Source organism: Balaenoptera acutorostrata, chromosome 13 (genome assembly GCF_949987535.1).
Source record: "Balaenoptera acutorostrata chromosome 13, mBalAcu1.1, whole genome shotgun sequence".
NCBI lineage: Eukaryota > Metazoa > Chordata > Mammalia > Artiodactyla > Balaenopteridae > Balaenoptera > Balaenoptera acutorostrata.
Window position 1 is genome coordinate 77203421 of NC_080076.1, and position 14650 is coordinate 77218070.

The following is a 14650-nucleotide window of genomic DNA, read 5'->3' on the forward strand; positions in this document are numbered from 1 at the left end:
GGTGCATGGGGGAAGGGGAGCAACCTAGGCAAGAGACAACCTGTCTAGTGCGGAGTTCAATTGGAAGTATTAATTGTTCCTTTTCTGTTTTTCTACTTCACTTATTATATTTATTTCTCATTTCCTTTTTAAGTTAACATATTGTTGACTGACAGTCCAAAGGAACAGAGCTTTGGAGGGTAGTCAATTGTCTGTAAAGAGAGCACAAAGCACATACAATATAACATTATGCATTCTGTGCAAGACACTGTGCTACTTTACATTTGTTGTCTTAATTTAATCCTCCCATCCACCCTATGAGACCTCCATCTTGTACATGAAGAAACAGAGACCAAAGACTTTTGCTCTAGAGCTGGTAAGGGGTGGAACCTGCATACCGCCTCAGGTATGACTGAATCTACATTCGCCGCTGCCTCATTAGCCTTTTCCTTTAGTAAAAAAAAGTGAGCAGGAAGACAACTGACATGTCCTTAACTGCCCAGAACGTGGCTTCTTCCTCAGTGACTCTAATGAAACAGAAGCCTTACAAATGGATGTTGATCTCTATCATGAACCTACCACACTGTGTAGTCATGATCGATGAAAGAGTCTTTTCCCCGATTACATCCTGACATCATGGACTGGCAGGTTTGTATCCTATTCAGCTCTGAGAGCCCAGATCACTGTAGGTGCTCAGTAAATGTTGACCAAGAGAATGACTTAACCAGGGCTAACCTTTAAATAGGAGGGTAACTTGTATGGATGCCCCTGCTAGTCCCTAGGCATGGCACCACCGAAACCTTGCTCAGGTGCAGTGTTGCTACAGGTTGAGTGTTCTGAGTCTTGGGGAAATTCCTGAGCATCAGTCCCTGACAGTACATTTGCTGAATCCCTCTTCTAACTGCCCAATCCTATGTGAGCAGAAAAGAGCAAACAAAAGGAGGACAAGACCTAGCCTCTGCTTTCAAGAAGCTTATGTTAATTACTTTTGGTGGAACAAAACTGAACTTCAGAGCAAAATCCAAAATCAAGTCTGCAGTTATGTAAGTTTCCAGGCCACGAGATTTGCTGGTAATCAAATCTCAGGACATTGTATGCCAGAAGGTCAAGATTCATGGTGAAAGCACACTATTAGTTGGTAGTCACCTGAGAGCTTTGAGAACGAGAGTGAAACTGGGTAAATGAAGGCCTCCAAGGGTAAACCTGTCATTAGAGACTTCTGAAAAAGATGTGGAGGATTTCTGCTGAGAAGCACTTCAGTGGAAAACAGAAGCGGCAATCTTCCTAAGTGCACATGCTAATGATGACTATAATAAAAGCTAGTAAGCATCAGTCTTTTTTAAAAAAACCTGAAGAAACAGAAGGGAATCATGATTTAGGTATGGGGTAAATATGCTTAGCTAACTCAAAGGTGTTCTTTAAAAACCAAAAGTCAGGTAGATAATTGGGAATCAATCAGTAAAACCTATTTAGGATTTCATAATATTTGACAACAAAGTTTACAAAAATTTAGCAAATATGGAAGTTGTATAGACTATTTAAAATGTTTAGTTGCTGTCTTTATGACCGACCCTCAAGTTTACAAGACCAGGTTAAAGGCAGGAAACAAAGGTTAGGACAGCTATTTGAATGAACTTCCTCTGAAAGAGTGATCAAAAAATGAACATATTTATAAATTATCAGGTGAATCTTAAAATGTGTGGAAACCCCAGAGCCTGGGGATTGAAGGCTGAAGCTCTTTAGGATAGACTAGAGCAGGGAAGTGACTAGTTTTTTTTTTTAATCAGTCATCAATTTTATACACATCAGTGTATACATGTCAATCCCAATCGCCCAATTCAGCACACCACCATCCCCACCCCACCACGGTTTTCCCCCCTTGGTGTCCATACGTTTGTTCTCTACATCTGTGTCTCAACTTCTGCCCTGCAAACCGGTTCATCTGTACCAGTTTTCTAGGTTCCACATACATGTGTTAATAGACGATATTCGTTTTTCTCTTTCTGACTTACTTCACTCTGTATGACATTCTCTAGGTCCATCCACATCTCTACAAATGACCCAATTTCGTTCCTTTTTATGGCTGAGTAATATCCCATTGTACATATGTACCACATCTTCTTTATCCACTTGTCTGTCGATGGGCATTTAGGTTGCTTCCATGTCCTGGCTATTGTAAATAGTGCTACAATGAACGTTGGGGTGCATGTGTCTTTCTGAATTATGGTTTTCTCTGGGTATATGCCCAGTAGTGGGATTGCTGGGTCATATGGTAGTTCTATTTTTAGTTTTTCAAGGAACCTCCATACTGTTCTCCATAGTGGCTGTATCAATTTACATGCCCACCAACAGTGCAAGAGGGTTCCCTTTTCTCTTCCACACCCTCTCCAGCTTTTGTTGTTTGCAGATTTTCTGATGATGCCCATTCTAACTGGTGTGAGGTGATATCTCATTGTAGTTTTGATTTGCATTTCTCTAATAATTAGTGATGTTGAGCAGCTTTTCATGTGCTTCTTGGCCATCTCTATGTCTTCTTTGGAGAAATGTCTGTTTAGGTCTTCTGCCCATTTTTGGACTGGGTTGAGTTTTTGATACTGAGCTGTTTATATATTTTGGAGATTAACCCTTTGTCCGTTGATTCATTTGCAAATATTTTCTCCCATTCTGAGGGTTGTCTTTTTGTCTTCTTTGTAGTTTCCTTTGATGTGCAAAAGCTTTTAAGTTTCATTAGGTCCCATTTGTTTATTTTTGTTTTTATTTCCATTACTCTAGGAGGTGGATCAAAAAAGATCTTGCTGTGACTTATGTCAAAGAGTGTTCTTCCTATGTTTTCCTCTAAGAGTTTTATAGTGTCCGGTCTTACATTTAGGTCTCTAATCCATTTTGAGTTCATTTTTGTGTATGGTGTTAGGGAGTGTTCTAATTTCATTCTTTTACATGTAGCTGTCCAGTTTTCCCAGCACCATGTATTGAAGAGACTGTCTTTTCTCCATTGTATATCCTTGCCTCCTTTGTATATCCTTGCCTCCTTTGTCATAGATTAGTTGACCATAGGTGCGTGGGTTTATCTCTGGGCTTTCTATCCTGTTCCATTGATCTATATTTCTGTTTTTGTGCCAGTACCATATTGTCTTGGTTACTGTAGCTTTGTAGTATAGTCTGAAGTCAGGGAGTCTGATTCCTCCAACTCCGTTTTTTTCCCTCAAGACTGCTTTGGCTATTCGGTGTCTTTTGTGTCTCCATACAAATTTTAAGATTTTTTATTCTACTTCTGTAAAAAATGCCATTGGTAATTTGATAGGGATTGCATTGAATCTGTAGATTGCTTTGGGTAGTACAGTCATTTTCACAATATTGATTCTTCCAATCCAAGAACATGGTAGATCTCTCCATCTGTTGGTATCATCTTTCATTATTTTCATCAGTGTCTTATAGTTTTCTGCATACAGATCTTTTGTCTCCCTAGGTAGGTTTATTCCTAGGTATTTTATTCTTTTTGTTGTAATGGTAAATGGGAGTGTTTTCTTAATTTCTCTTTCAGATTTTTCATCGTTAGTGTATAGGAATGCAAGAGATTTCTGTGCATTAATTTTGTATCCTTCAACTTTACCAGATTCATTGATTAGCTCTAGTAGTTTTCTGGTGGCACCTTTAGGATTCTCTATGTATAGTATCATGTCATCTGCAAACAGTGACAGTTTTACTTCTTCTTTTCCAATTTGTATTCCTTTTATTTCCTTTTCTTCTCTGATTGCCATTGCTAGGACTTCCAAAACTATGTTGAATAATAGTGGTGACAGTGGACATCCTTGTCTTGTTCTTGATCTTAGAGGAAATGCTTTCAGTTTTTCACCATTGAGAATGATGTTTGCTGTGGTTTGTCTTATATGGTCTTTATTATGTTGAGATAGGTTCCCTCTATGCCCACTTTCTGGAGAGTTTTTATCATAAATGGGTGTTGAATTTTGTCAAAAGCTTTTTCTGCATCTATTGAGATGATCATATGGTTTTTCTTCTTCAATTTGTTAATATGGTGTATCACATTGATTGATTTGCATATATTGAAGAATCCTTGCATCCCTGGGATAAATCCCACTTGATTGTGGTGTATGATCCTTTTAATGTGTTATTGGATTCTGTTTGCTAGTATTTTGTTGAGGATTTTTGCATCTATATTCATCAGTGATATTGGTCTGTAATTTTTTTTGTAGTATCTTTGTCTGGTTTTGGTATCAGGGTGATGGTGGCCTCATAGAATGAGTTTGGGAGTGTGCCTTCCTCTGCAATTTTTTGGAAGAGTTTGAGAAGGATAGGTGTTAGCTCTTCTCTAAATGTTTGATAGAATTCACCTGTGAAGCCATCTGGTCCTGGACTTTTGTTTGTTGGAAGATTTTTAATCACAGTTTCAATTTCATTACTTGTGATTGGTCTGTTCATATTTTCTATTTCTTCCTGGTTCAGCCTTGGAAGGCTATACCTTTCTAAGAATTTCTCCATTTCTTCCAGGTTGTCCATTTTATCAGCATAGAGTTGCTTGTGGTAGTCTCTTAGGATGCTTTGTACTTCTGCGGTGTCTGTTGTAACTTCTCCTTTTTCATTTCTAACTTTACTGATTTGAGTCCTCTCCCTCTTTTTCTTGATGAGTCTGGCTAATGGTTTATCAATTTTGTTTACCTTCTCAAAGAACCAGCTTTTAGTTTTATTGATCTTTGCTATTGTTTTGTGTCTGTTTCATTTATTTCTGCTCTGATCTTTATGATTTCTTTCCTTCTACTAACTTTGGGTTTTGTTTGTTCTTTCTCTAGTTCCTTTAGGTGTAGGGTTAGATTGTTTGAGATTTTTCTTGTTTCTTGAGGTAGGCTTGTATAGCTATACACTTCCCTCTTAGAACTGCTTTTGCTGCATCCCATAGGTTTTGGATTGTTGTGTTTTCATTGTCATTTGTCTCTAGGTACTTTTTGATTTCCTCTTTGATTTCTTCAGTGATCTCTTGGTTATTTAGTAACATATTGTTTAGCCTCCATGTGTTTGTGTTTTTTACGTTTTTTTCCCTGTAATTGATCTCTAATCTCATAGCATTGTGGTCAGAAAAGATGTTTGATACGATTTCAATTTTCTTAAATTTACTGAGGCTTGATTTGTGACCCAAGATGTGATCTATCCTGGAGAATGTTCCGTGAGCACTTGAGAAGAAAGTGTAATCTGCTGTTTTTGGATGGAATGTCCTATAAATATCAATTAAATCTATCTGGTCTATTGTGTCATTTAAAGCTTGTGTTTCCTTATTAATTGTCTGTTTGGATGATCTGTCCATTGGTGTAAGTGAGGGGTTAAGGTCCCCCACTATTATTGTGTTGCTGTCGATTTCCTCTTTTATAGCTGTTAGCAGTTGCCTTATGTATTGAGGTGCTCCTATGTTGGGTGCATATATATTTATAATATATCTTCTTCTTGGATTGATCCCTTGAGCATTATGTAGTGTCCTTCCTTGTCTCTTGTAGCATTCTTTATTTTAAAGTCTATTTTATCTGACATGAGTACTGCTATTCCAGCTTTCTTTTGATTTCCATTTGCATGGAATATCTTTTTCCATCACCTTACTCTCAGTCCGTATGTGTCCCTAGGTCTGAAGTGGGTCCCTTGTAGACAGCATATATACGGGTTTTGTTTTTGTATCCATTCAGCAAGCCTGTGTCTTTTGGTTGGAGCATTTAATCCATTCACCTTTAAGGTAATTATCGATATGTATGTTCCTATGACCATTTTCTTAATTGTTTTGGGTTTGTTTTTGTAGGTCCTTTTCTTCTCTTCAGTTTCCCACTTAGGGAAGTTCCTTTAGCATTTGTTGGAGAGCTGGTTTGGTGGTGCTGAATTCTCTTAGCTTTTGCTTGTCTGTAAAGCTTTTGATTTCTCCATCAAATCTGAATGAGATCCTTGCCGGGTAGACTAATCTTGGTTGTAGGTTCTTCCCTTTCATCACTTTAAGTATGTCATGCCACTCCCTTCTGGCTTGTAGAGTTTCTGCTGAGAAATTAGCTGTTAACGTTATGGGAGTTCCTTCCCTTGCTGCTTTCAATAATTTTTCTTTGTCTTTAATTTTTGCCAATTTGATTACTGTGTGTCTCGGCGTGTTTCTCCTTGGGTTTATCCTGTATGGGACTTGCTGCGCTTCCTGGACTTGGGTGGCTATTTCCTTTCCCATGTTAGGGAAGTTTTCAACTATAATCTCTTCAAATATTTTCTCGGGTCCTTTCTCTCTCTCTTCTCCTTCTGGGACCCCTATAATGCGAATGTTGTTGCTTTTAATGTTGTCCCAGAGGTCTCTTAGGCTGTCTTCATTTCTTTTCATTCTTTTTTCTTTATTTTGTTCTGCAGCAGTGAATTCCACCATTCTGTCTTCCAGGTCACTTATCCGTTCTTCTGCCTCAGTTATTCTGCTATTGATTCCTTCTAGTGTAGTTTTCATTTCAGTTATTGTATTGGTCATCTCTGTTTGTTTTTTCTTTCATTCTTCTAGGTCTTTGTTAAACATTTCTTGCATCTTCTCGATCTTTGCCTCCTTTCTTTTTCCGAGGTCCTGGATCATCTTCACTATCATTATTCTGAATTCTTTTTCTGGAAGGTTGCCTATCTCCACTTCATTTAGTTGTTTTTCTGGGGTTTTATCTTGTTCCTTCATCTGGTACATAGCCCTCTGCCTTTTCATCTTGTCTATCTTTCTGTGAATGTGGTTTTTGTTCCACAGGCTGTAGGATTGTATTTCTTCTTGCTTCTGCTGTCTGCCCTCTCTATGTGAAGTTTTAACTGTCCTATTCCCATAGCTGTCTCCTCAGGTCCCCACGAGTCATCTCAACTACAACTCAACTGCATCATCTCAACTAAAATGGCTGTGAAAACAGGCAGCCTAGCACACAGTGGAATGGGCAGAACACTTTGGAGCTCCCTCAAAAGCCCTATCCCCATAGCACTGTTACTAATTTGCATGTCTCACAGGTCCCTGGAAAATCCCCATTCACAGGACTTGTCTTGCTATAAAACTCGTACAAGAAAGCATAAGGCAAAAATTTCATGGCATTGGATTTGGCAAAGGTTTCTCAGATATGACACCAAAGGCACAGGCAAGAAAAGAAAAAACAGACAAAATGGACTTTATGAAAATTTAAAAATTTTGTGCATCAAAAAATACTATTAACAGAGTGAAAAGGCAACCCACAGAATGAGAGAAAATATTTGCAACTCATATATCTGATAAGGGATTAATATCCAGAATATATAGACAACTCCTAAAACTCAACAACAACAAAGAAAAAAAATGGCCTGATTCAAAAAACGGGCAAAGGACTCAAACGGACATTTCTCCAAAGAAGATACATGAATGGCCTACTGCACATGAAAAGATGCTCAATGTCACTAATCCTTACGGAAATGCAAATCTAAACTACAATGAGATACCACCTTGTATCCATTAGGATGGCCACTATAAAAACAAAAAGAAACAGAAAAGAACAAGTGTTGGAGAGGAGGTGGAGAAAACTGGAACCCCTGTGCACTGTTGGTGGGAACATAAAATGGTACAGATGCTGTGGAATGGTATGGCAGTTCCTCAAAAAATTAAAAATAGAAGACCGTATGATCCAGCAACTCCACTTCTGGTTATAAGCCCAAAAGAATTGAATGCAGGATCCTGAAGAGATATTTGTAGGTCCATGTTCAAAGCAGCATTAATTCATAATAGCTAAAATAAGGAAGCAACCCGAGTGCCCATAGAGGGGTGAATGGATAAGCAGAATGTGGGATATACACACAATGTAATATTACTCACCCATAAAAAGAAAGGAAATTCTGCAATATGTCACAACATGGATGGACCTTGAGGACAGTATGCTAAGTGAAGTAAGCCAGTCACAAAAAGGCAAATACTGTATGATTCCACTTAAATGAGGTATTTGAGTAGTAAAATCACAGAGACAGAAAATCGGATGGTGGTTGCTAGGGGCTGGGGGAAAGCAGACAGTGGGGATTTATAGTTTAATGAGTATAGCGTTTCAGTTTCACACAATGAAAAGAGTTCTGGAGATGGACAGTAGTAATGGCAACACAATATATAACAGTACTTAATACCACTGAAGTGTATACGTATAAATGGTTAAGATGGTAAATTTTATGTTCTGAATGTTTTAACAGAATTTAAAAAATCAGAAGAAAAAGATGAAATACTTTTCCACTCTAAGAGACACCATCAAGAAAGTGAAAAGACAGCCCACAGAATGGGAGAAAATATTTGCAAATTATATACTTGATGGAGACTAGTACCCAGGAAATATTAATAACTCTTACAACTCAACAAGAAAAAGACACCCCATTTTAAAAGGGCAAAAGATGTGAATAGATGCCTCTCCATAGAGGATATAAATGAGCAATAAGAATATGAAAAGCTGTGCAACATCACTAATTATTAGGGAAGTGCAAACCAGAACTGCAGTGAGATACCCCTTACATCCACTAGGATGGCTATAATCAAAAAGACAGACAATAACACATGTCAGTGAAGATGTGGAAAAATTGGAATCCCCCATTCACTGCTGGCAGGAGTGTAAAATTGTGCAGCTACTTTGGAAAACAGTTGGGCAGTTCCTCAAAGGCTAAACATAATTATCACATGACCAAGCAATTCTAAGTATCCACCCAAGGGATATGAAAACATATTTCTTTACAAAACCTTGTACTGAAATGTCCATAGCACTATTATTTGTAATAGTCAAACAGTGGAAACAACCAGGATGTTCACCAACTGATGAATCAAAAAATATGGTATATCCATATGAAAAGAATGTTATTTGGCCAAAAGGAAATGTACTGATACCTGCTACAACATGGCTAATCTTTGAACGCATTATGCTAGGTGAAATAAGCCAGTCAAAGAAGACTACAACATGTAGGATTCCATTGCTATGAATTGTCCAGAATAGACAAAATCATAGAGATAGAAAGTAGAGTAGTGATAACCAGGGGCTGGAAGGAGCTGAGAATGGAGAGCGACTGCTAATGGACACGGGAGTTTTGTTTTGGAGTGAGGAAAATGTTCTAAAATTGTTTGTGGTGATGACTGTATAACTTTCTGAACATACTACAAACCACTGAATTGTACACTTTGAAGGATGAATATTCTGGCATGTGACTTTATATCTCAATAAAGCTGTTATTAAAAGACAAGTAAAATAAAATGACATGATTCTGGGATGCGTATTTAGGAAGCAAAATAATAAAGAAAGTGATTAGCAGTTACCATAAAAGACAAGATCATGATCTCTCTGAAGCAGGAGGATATGTGATTGGCAGGGGCACATAGGTGACTTCTATGAAGTTAAAACTGTTGATTACCTCATTAGGGTTGTACTTTCATAGCTGTTTCTCTCTCTCTCTCTCTCCCCCTCTCTCTTTCTCGGTAAAATATACTTAACACTAAGTTAATCATCTTAAACATTTTTTAAGTGTACAGTTCATTGGCATTAAATACATTCACATTGTTGTGCAACCATCATCAACACCCATTTCCAGAACTTTTCATCATCCCAAACTGAAAGTCTGCACGCATTAGACAAGAACTCCTCACTACTCTATTCCCCCACCCCTGGTAAACTATTCTACTTTCTGCCTCTATGAACTTGACTATTTGTGGAACCTCATATACGTGAGATTATATGGTATTTGCCCTTTTGTGTCTGGCTTAGCTGTTCTCATTTTACCAATTTACTGAAAAATACATTTATGTTTTATGCACATTTTGTGACTGGGCTATGAGTCAAAATAAAAAATTTCAGAAAAGAAAAAAGGAGTGATGCAAATTGGAACAGAATGTCTCTCGATACTCTTTCAAAGAATTTCATTATAAACCAGAGAGGAGGAGAAACTGGACAGTGACTGGAGGGTGACGTGGGCTGAGACGGATGGTTTTCTAAAGGTGAGAAATAACAGCGAATAATAAGATTGGATCCAGTGGACAAACAGATGTTTAAGATGTAAAAGAGAGAAGGGAGAAATGGAAGAGTGAAGTCCATGAGAAACTGAAAGGGAAGGACACCCCCACGCACAAGTAAAAGGATTGGTCTTGGATTGGAGTATGGACAATTTATCCACTATAGCGGGGGGAACATTTAGATACAGGTGGACTCATCCAGTGTCTACATGTGGAGGTATTCTTTTGATTGCTTCTATTTTTTCTCAGTGAAATATGAGGCAAGAAGAAATTTGGAGAGTGAACCAAACAGCAAAATGCAGTAAGAAGTACAATACATTTTGAGATCATGACTGTGCCATTAGTCAGCATGGTTATCGTGGGTTTTTCTGAAGACATTTTCAGATGTTCAGGGCAGGCATGAAGCAAGTACAAACCCATAAGACACATCAGATGAGACACCACAGCAACCATACCTGGAAGCTATTTATTCATTCAATAAATAATTCTTGTTCATCTACTCTTGGACAAGCACTCTTCTAGACCTAGGGGAGTGTATAAGGATGACCAAACAAAGTGGGCACTGAACACATGGAGGTCATACACTAACACAGGGGAGATTTTTAGGATACGTAGTCTTCAACAGGCAAAATCTTAAGATACTGCTAGCTATGTCAGGACCAGCCCAAGAATGGTAATAGGCCTGGAGATAGCAACCAATGTGCCCATGATAATTGCACAAAGGGGAGACTGCTCTGTTGGCATCTCCCATACACACTTTTGGACAGTGTTATAAACAGAACTTGAGAAACTGAATTCTGATGATGTTAAAAAAAAAAAAAAAAGGAATTGTCGCTTGTTCCACGGGTGACCAACGCACTCGGGTTTATCTTGGGGCACGGGGCAGCCACCCCACTGGCTTGATCTAACTGACTAGTCTGTGAGATGTGCATAGCACTATAATGCCTCACTGTGGGATAAAGAACACCACAGTTATAATGTCCATGTGGTACAGAGCAAGAGCTTTAGAAGAGGGGAAATGGGCAATGGAGTGTGTCCACCAAACACCTCCAAGCCTCCTGGTCTGGAACTTTTGGAGTCAGCTGAGCAACGGACGATAGGAGGAATGGGGGAGGGGTGTTCCGTGTGGCACAGTTGAGGAAGGCATAGAGGTTTTGTTTTCTTTCTCAAGGTACAGTCTTGCATTTTAGGGTTTGCAGTCCCTCTTCATGATTACATCACTTTCTAACATCAAAAGGACCTTCACCAAGGAGCACTGAGGTTGATGGTGTGGAAGGAAGTCACAGAGGAAGGACACTCTGAAGCATAACAGATCAGAAAGACTAGAAAGGACACAGCCAGAGGCTGTACCTCTGAGAGGTAGGCAGTAGCCACCCTTCATGCAGCCAGCATAGATCTGAAGTGAATACCTGTGACGGAGGGTCTGCGTGTCAGGGAAAGTTGCTGCTGCTGGACATAGGCCCTGCATCACCAACTGATTTACTAGGGCCATGTCAGTGGCAGCGTCTGTGACACACTCTGCCTCTATACTGCCTTCTCTATGGAAAAACCAAGTGGCCTTGAAGGAGGGTAAGATAAAGTTTCAGACTTGGGCTCAGCAGAAGAGGGACTTGAGGCTGGGGCCAGTGCCAGGATCTTCATGTTTCAGTTTGAGGATTGTGTTGCTGTTGGTGATTTCTCTGCCAAGCTTGTACTGTGACCTGGGATCAGTATATTACTCTTCCTATGAAATAGTCACCCCCAAGTTTCTGACAGTGGAAGGAAGGGAAGACCAAGTGGAAAAGCTCTCCTATGTGCTATTTATGCAGGGCCAGAAGCAGCTGATTCACCTGAAGGTGAAGAGAGACTATTTTGTGAATAACTTTCCAGTCTTCAGCTACCACAATGGCATCCTGGGGCAAGAAATGCCTTTCATCTCACATGACTGTCATTATGAAGGCTACATAGAAGGAGTCCCAGGTTCTTTTGTTTCTGTCAACACCTGTTCAGGCCTCAGGGGTGTCCTGATTAAGGAGGAAAAATCCTATGGCATTGAGCCCATTCACTCTTCAAAACGGTTTGAACATGTGTTGTACACCATGGCCCATGAAGCTCCAGTCTCCTGTAGTGTCACTTCCAATGACAGCCAAGTGGCATTCACCAGCCGGCAACAAGAGAGCAGCAAGCCTCGCAGTCGGCAGGTGCCATCCTACTTGTGGTCACACACCAAGTACGTGGAGATGTTTGTCGTGGTCGACAACCAGCGGTTCCAAATGTGGGGCAGTGACGTCAATGAGACAGTCCAGAGAGTAATGGACATCATTGCTCTGGCCAACAGCTTCACTAGGGGAATAAACACAGAGGTGGTGCTGGCTGGAATGGAGATTTGGACCGAGGGGGACCTCACAGAGGTCCCAGTGGACCTGCAAGTTGCACTCAGGAATTTCAATAGCTGGAGACGAGAGAGGCTCCTCCATCGTGTGAAGCATGATGTTGCCCACATGATCATTGGACACCATCCTAAAGAGGATACGGGGCAGGCATTTCTCAGTGGTGCCTGTTCAAGTGATTTTGCAGCAGCCGTTGAATCCTTCCACCATGAGGATGTCCTCCTGTTTGCGGCGCTCATGGTCCATGAGCTCGGGCACAACTTGGGTATTCCGCATGACCATTCGGCCTGCGTTTGTAAAGATAAACCCTTTGGCCTCATGCGTGAAAATATCACTAAAGAAAGTGGCTTCAGCAACTGCAGCTCTGACTTCTTCTACCAGTTCCTCTGGGAACACAAAGGGGCCTGCCTATTTAACAAGCCTGGGCCCAAAGGCCGCTTACGGAGGGACTCTCGCTGTGGAAATGGTGTTGTAGAAGAGGATGAGCAGTGTGACTGTGGTTCTGACTGTGACATTCACCCGTGTTGTGACCAAGAATGTATGCTGAAGGCTCATGCATTGTGTAATCCTGGACCCTGCTGTAATAATTCGTGCCAATATGAACCAATTGGACACAGCTGCCGTCCTGCTTTGGGGGAGTGTGACCTTCCAGAGTTTTGTCTTGGTAACTCTGGGGAATGCCCCTCAGACACCTACAAGCAAGATGGTACACCATGTCAGCAAGGTTACTTCTGTGTTGAGGGTCACTGCAGGAACCATGATGTTCAATGTGCTGACATTTTTGGGTACCCTTCAAGATCCGCCTCTCCTGACTGTTATCGGTTATTTAACGTGAAAGGGAATAGGTTTGGAAACTGTGGTATTCCCAATTCGAGTAACCCAGCATATATTCAATGTGCAGAGAAGGATCTACTTTGTGGGAAAGTTGTATGTACAAATGTGCAACAGCTACCTATTATCAAACCCAACTGTACACTGATACAGGTCCCTCATGGAGATGACTACTGCTGGTCCATGGATCAGTATGACACTACTGATATCCCTGATTATGGAGATTCAGCGAGTGGCAATCTTTGTGGCTCAGACAAAGTCTGCATGGAGTCCTCCTGCACAGATTCCTCTGTTCTCAGTTACGATTGTGATCTACAGGAAATGTGTAATGGAAAAGGAGTCTGCAACAATTATAAGCACTGCCATTGTGAGGCTGGTTTTGCCCCTCCTAACTGCAAAACTCCAGGAACTGGCGGTAGTGTGGACAGTGGCCCCCCTGATATGGAACCTGATGAACTGCCAGCAGGTGGAGGTGGAAATGAAAACACTACCACTGGTAACAAACGTCAAGAAGCTCTCTTAGACTCGATGATCATAATGCTTCTTATACTTTTTTTCATAATATTAATAATCGTAATTGTTTGCATCACCAAGATTTGTAGACAGGCAAAAGAAGAAGCTCCTGCACCAGAAGAGGCACCAGCAGAGGCTGCTGCAGCAGATGCTGCCCCAGAAGAGGCTCCCCCTGAAGAGGAGGGAGAGAGAGAGGAGGAAGAGCAAGAATCAGAGCCATAAGACAAGCAGTGGGAGAAAGAAGCCTAAGACATCAAACACCTCAAGAACTGAGTGGGAATGAGAGGCTCAGTGAAGCAAAGGTCAAGTGGGAATTGATAGCTCCAGTGGCTCTGACTAGGATTATAAAGTTTATAAAAATATACTATTGTAGGAGGAGGGATTCTCCCACTTTTACTATTTATTTTAGTAATTAAGATTTTATTTATATATTAAACATCTTACTGCTTTTTAGCATTTCATTTGAACTCTTCACATGCATCTATTGACATCAACATCCTTGTCTCAGGCTAACTTTTCCAGTCACCAGAATCTTTTTCAGGACACGCCATCTTTCATCTAAGTTGTTTGACATACACTACTATTGGTACCTGCATTTATTAATATCACTTGGATTTTCATTTCAAGTAACAGCTACCTTATGTGAGGACAGTTATGTGACTGATTGTTCTAATTTGCCCTATAAATGTGCATTCATGAAATGAGGAGTTTTTTTAATCAAAAAAATAAAACCTATTCAGATTAGACATCTCTTCGGATTCCATGTGATGTAGTTATTGAGTCTATTTTCTTCTGGGACTCTGTAGGGCAGACTATATCCAATAACACAGAAGACCCTGATTGCCCCAGGGTCAAGAGGCACTTAAGTGTTTAAGTCATCTACCTTTTCAAATCTGACAGATGTTTAACAAGATATATCATATATTCAATTTATTACTTCCCAAGATTTCCAGGTCCTTCCTATAGCCATACTCCCCCCCGC

The 14650-nt window shown here is 40.2% G+C and overlaps 1 protein-coding gene across 1 annotated transcript; it reads left to right on the plus strand.

Annotated features, from left to right (window-relative positions):
- Positions 1–11441: 11441 nt before the first annotated feature.
- On the plus strand, positions 11442–13890 carry LOC103015444 (disintegrin and metalloproteinase domain-containing protein 1a-like). Its single transcript, XM_007172889.2, has one exon. It carries the CDS (start codon positions 11446–11448, stop codon positions 13888–13890), a length of 2445 nt encoding a protein of 814 aa, XP_007172951.2. The 5' UTR covers positions 11442–11445.
- Positions 13891–14650: the final 760 nt, after the last annotated feature.

Excerpts from the sequence above, each read along its gene's own strand:
- LOC103015444 (XM_007172889.2), top strand. The coding sequence starts at position 11,446 with ATGTCAGTGGCAGCGTCTGTGACACACTCTGCCTCTATACTGCCTTCT.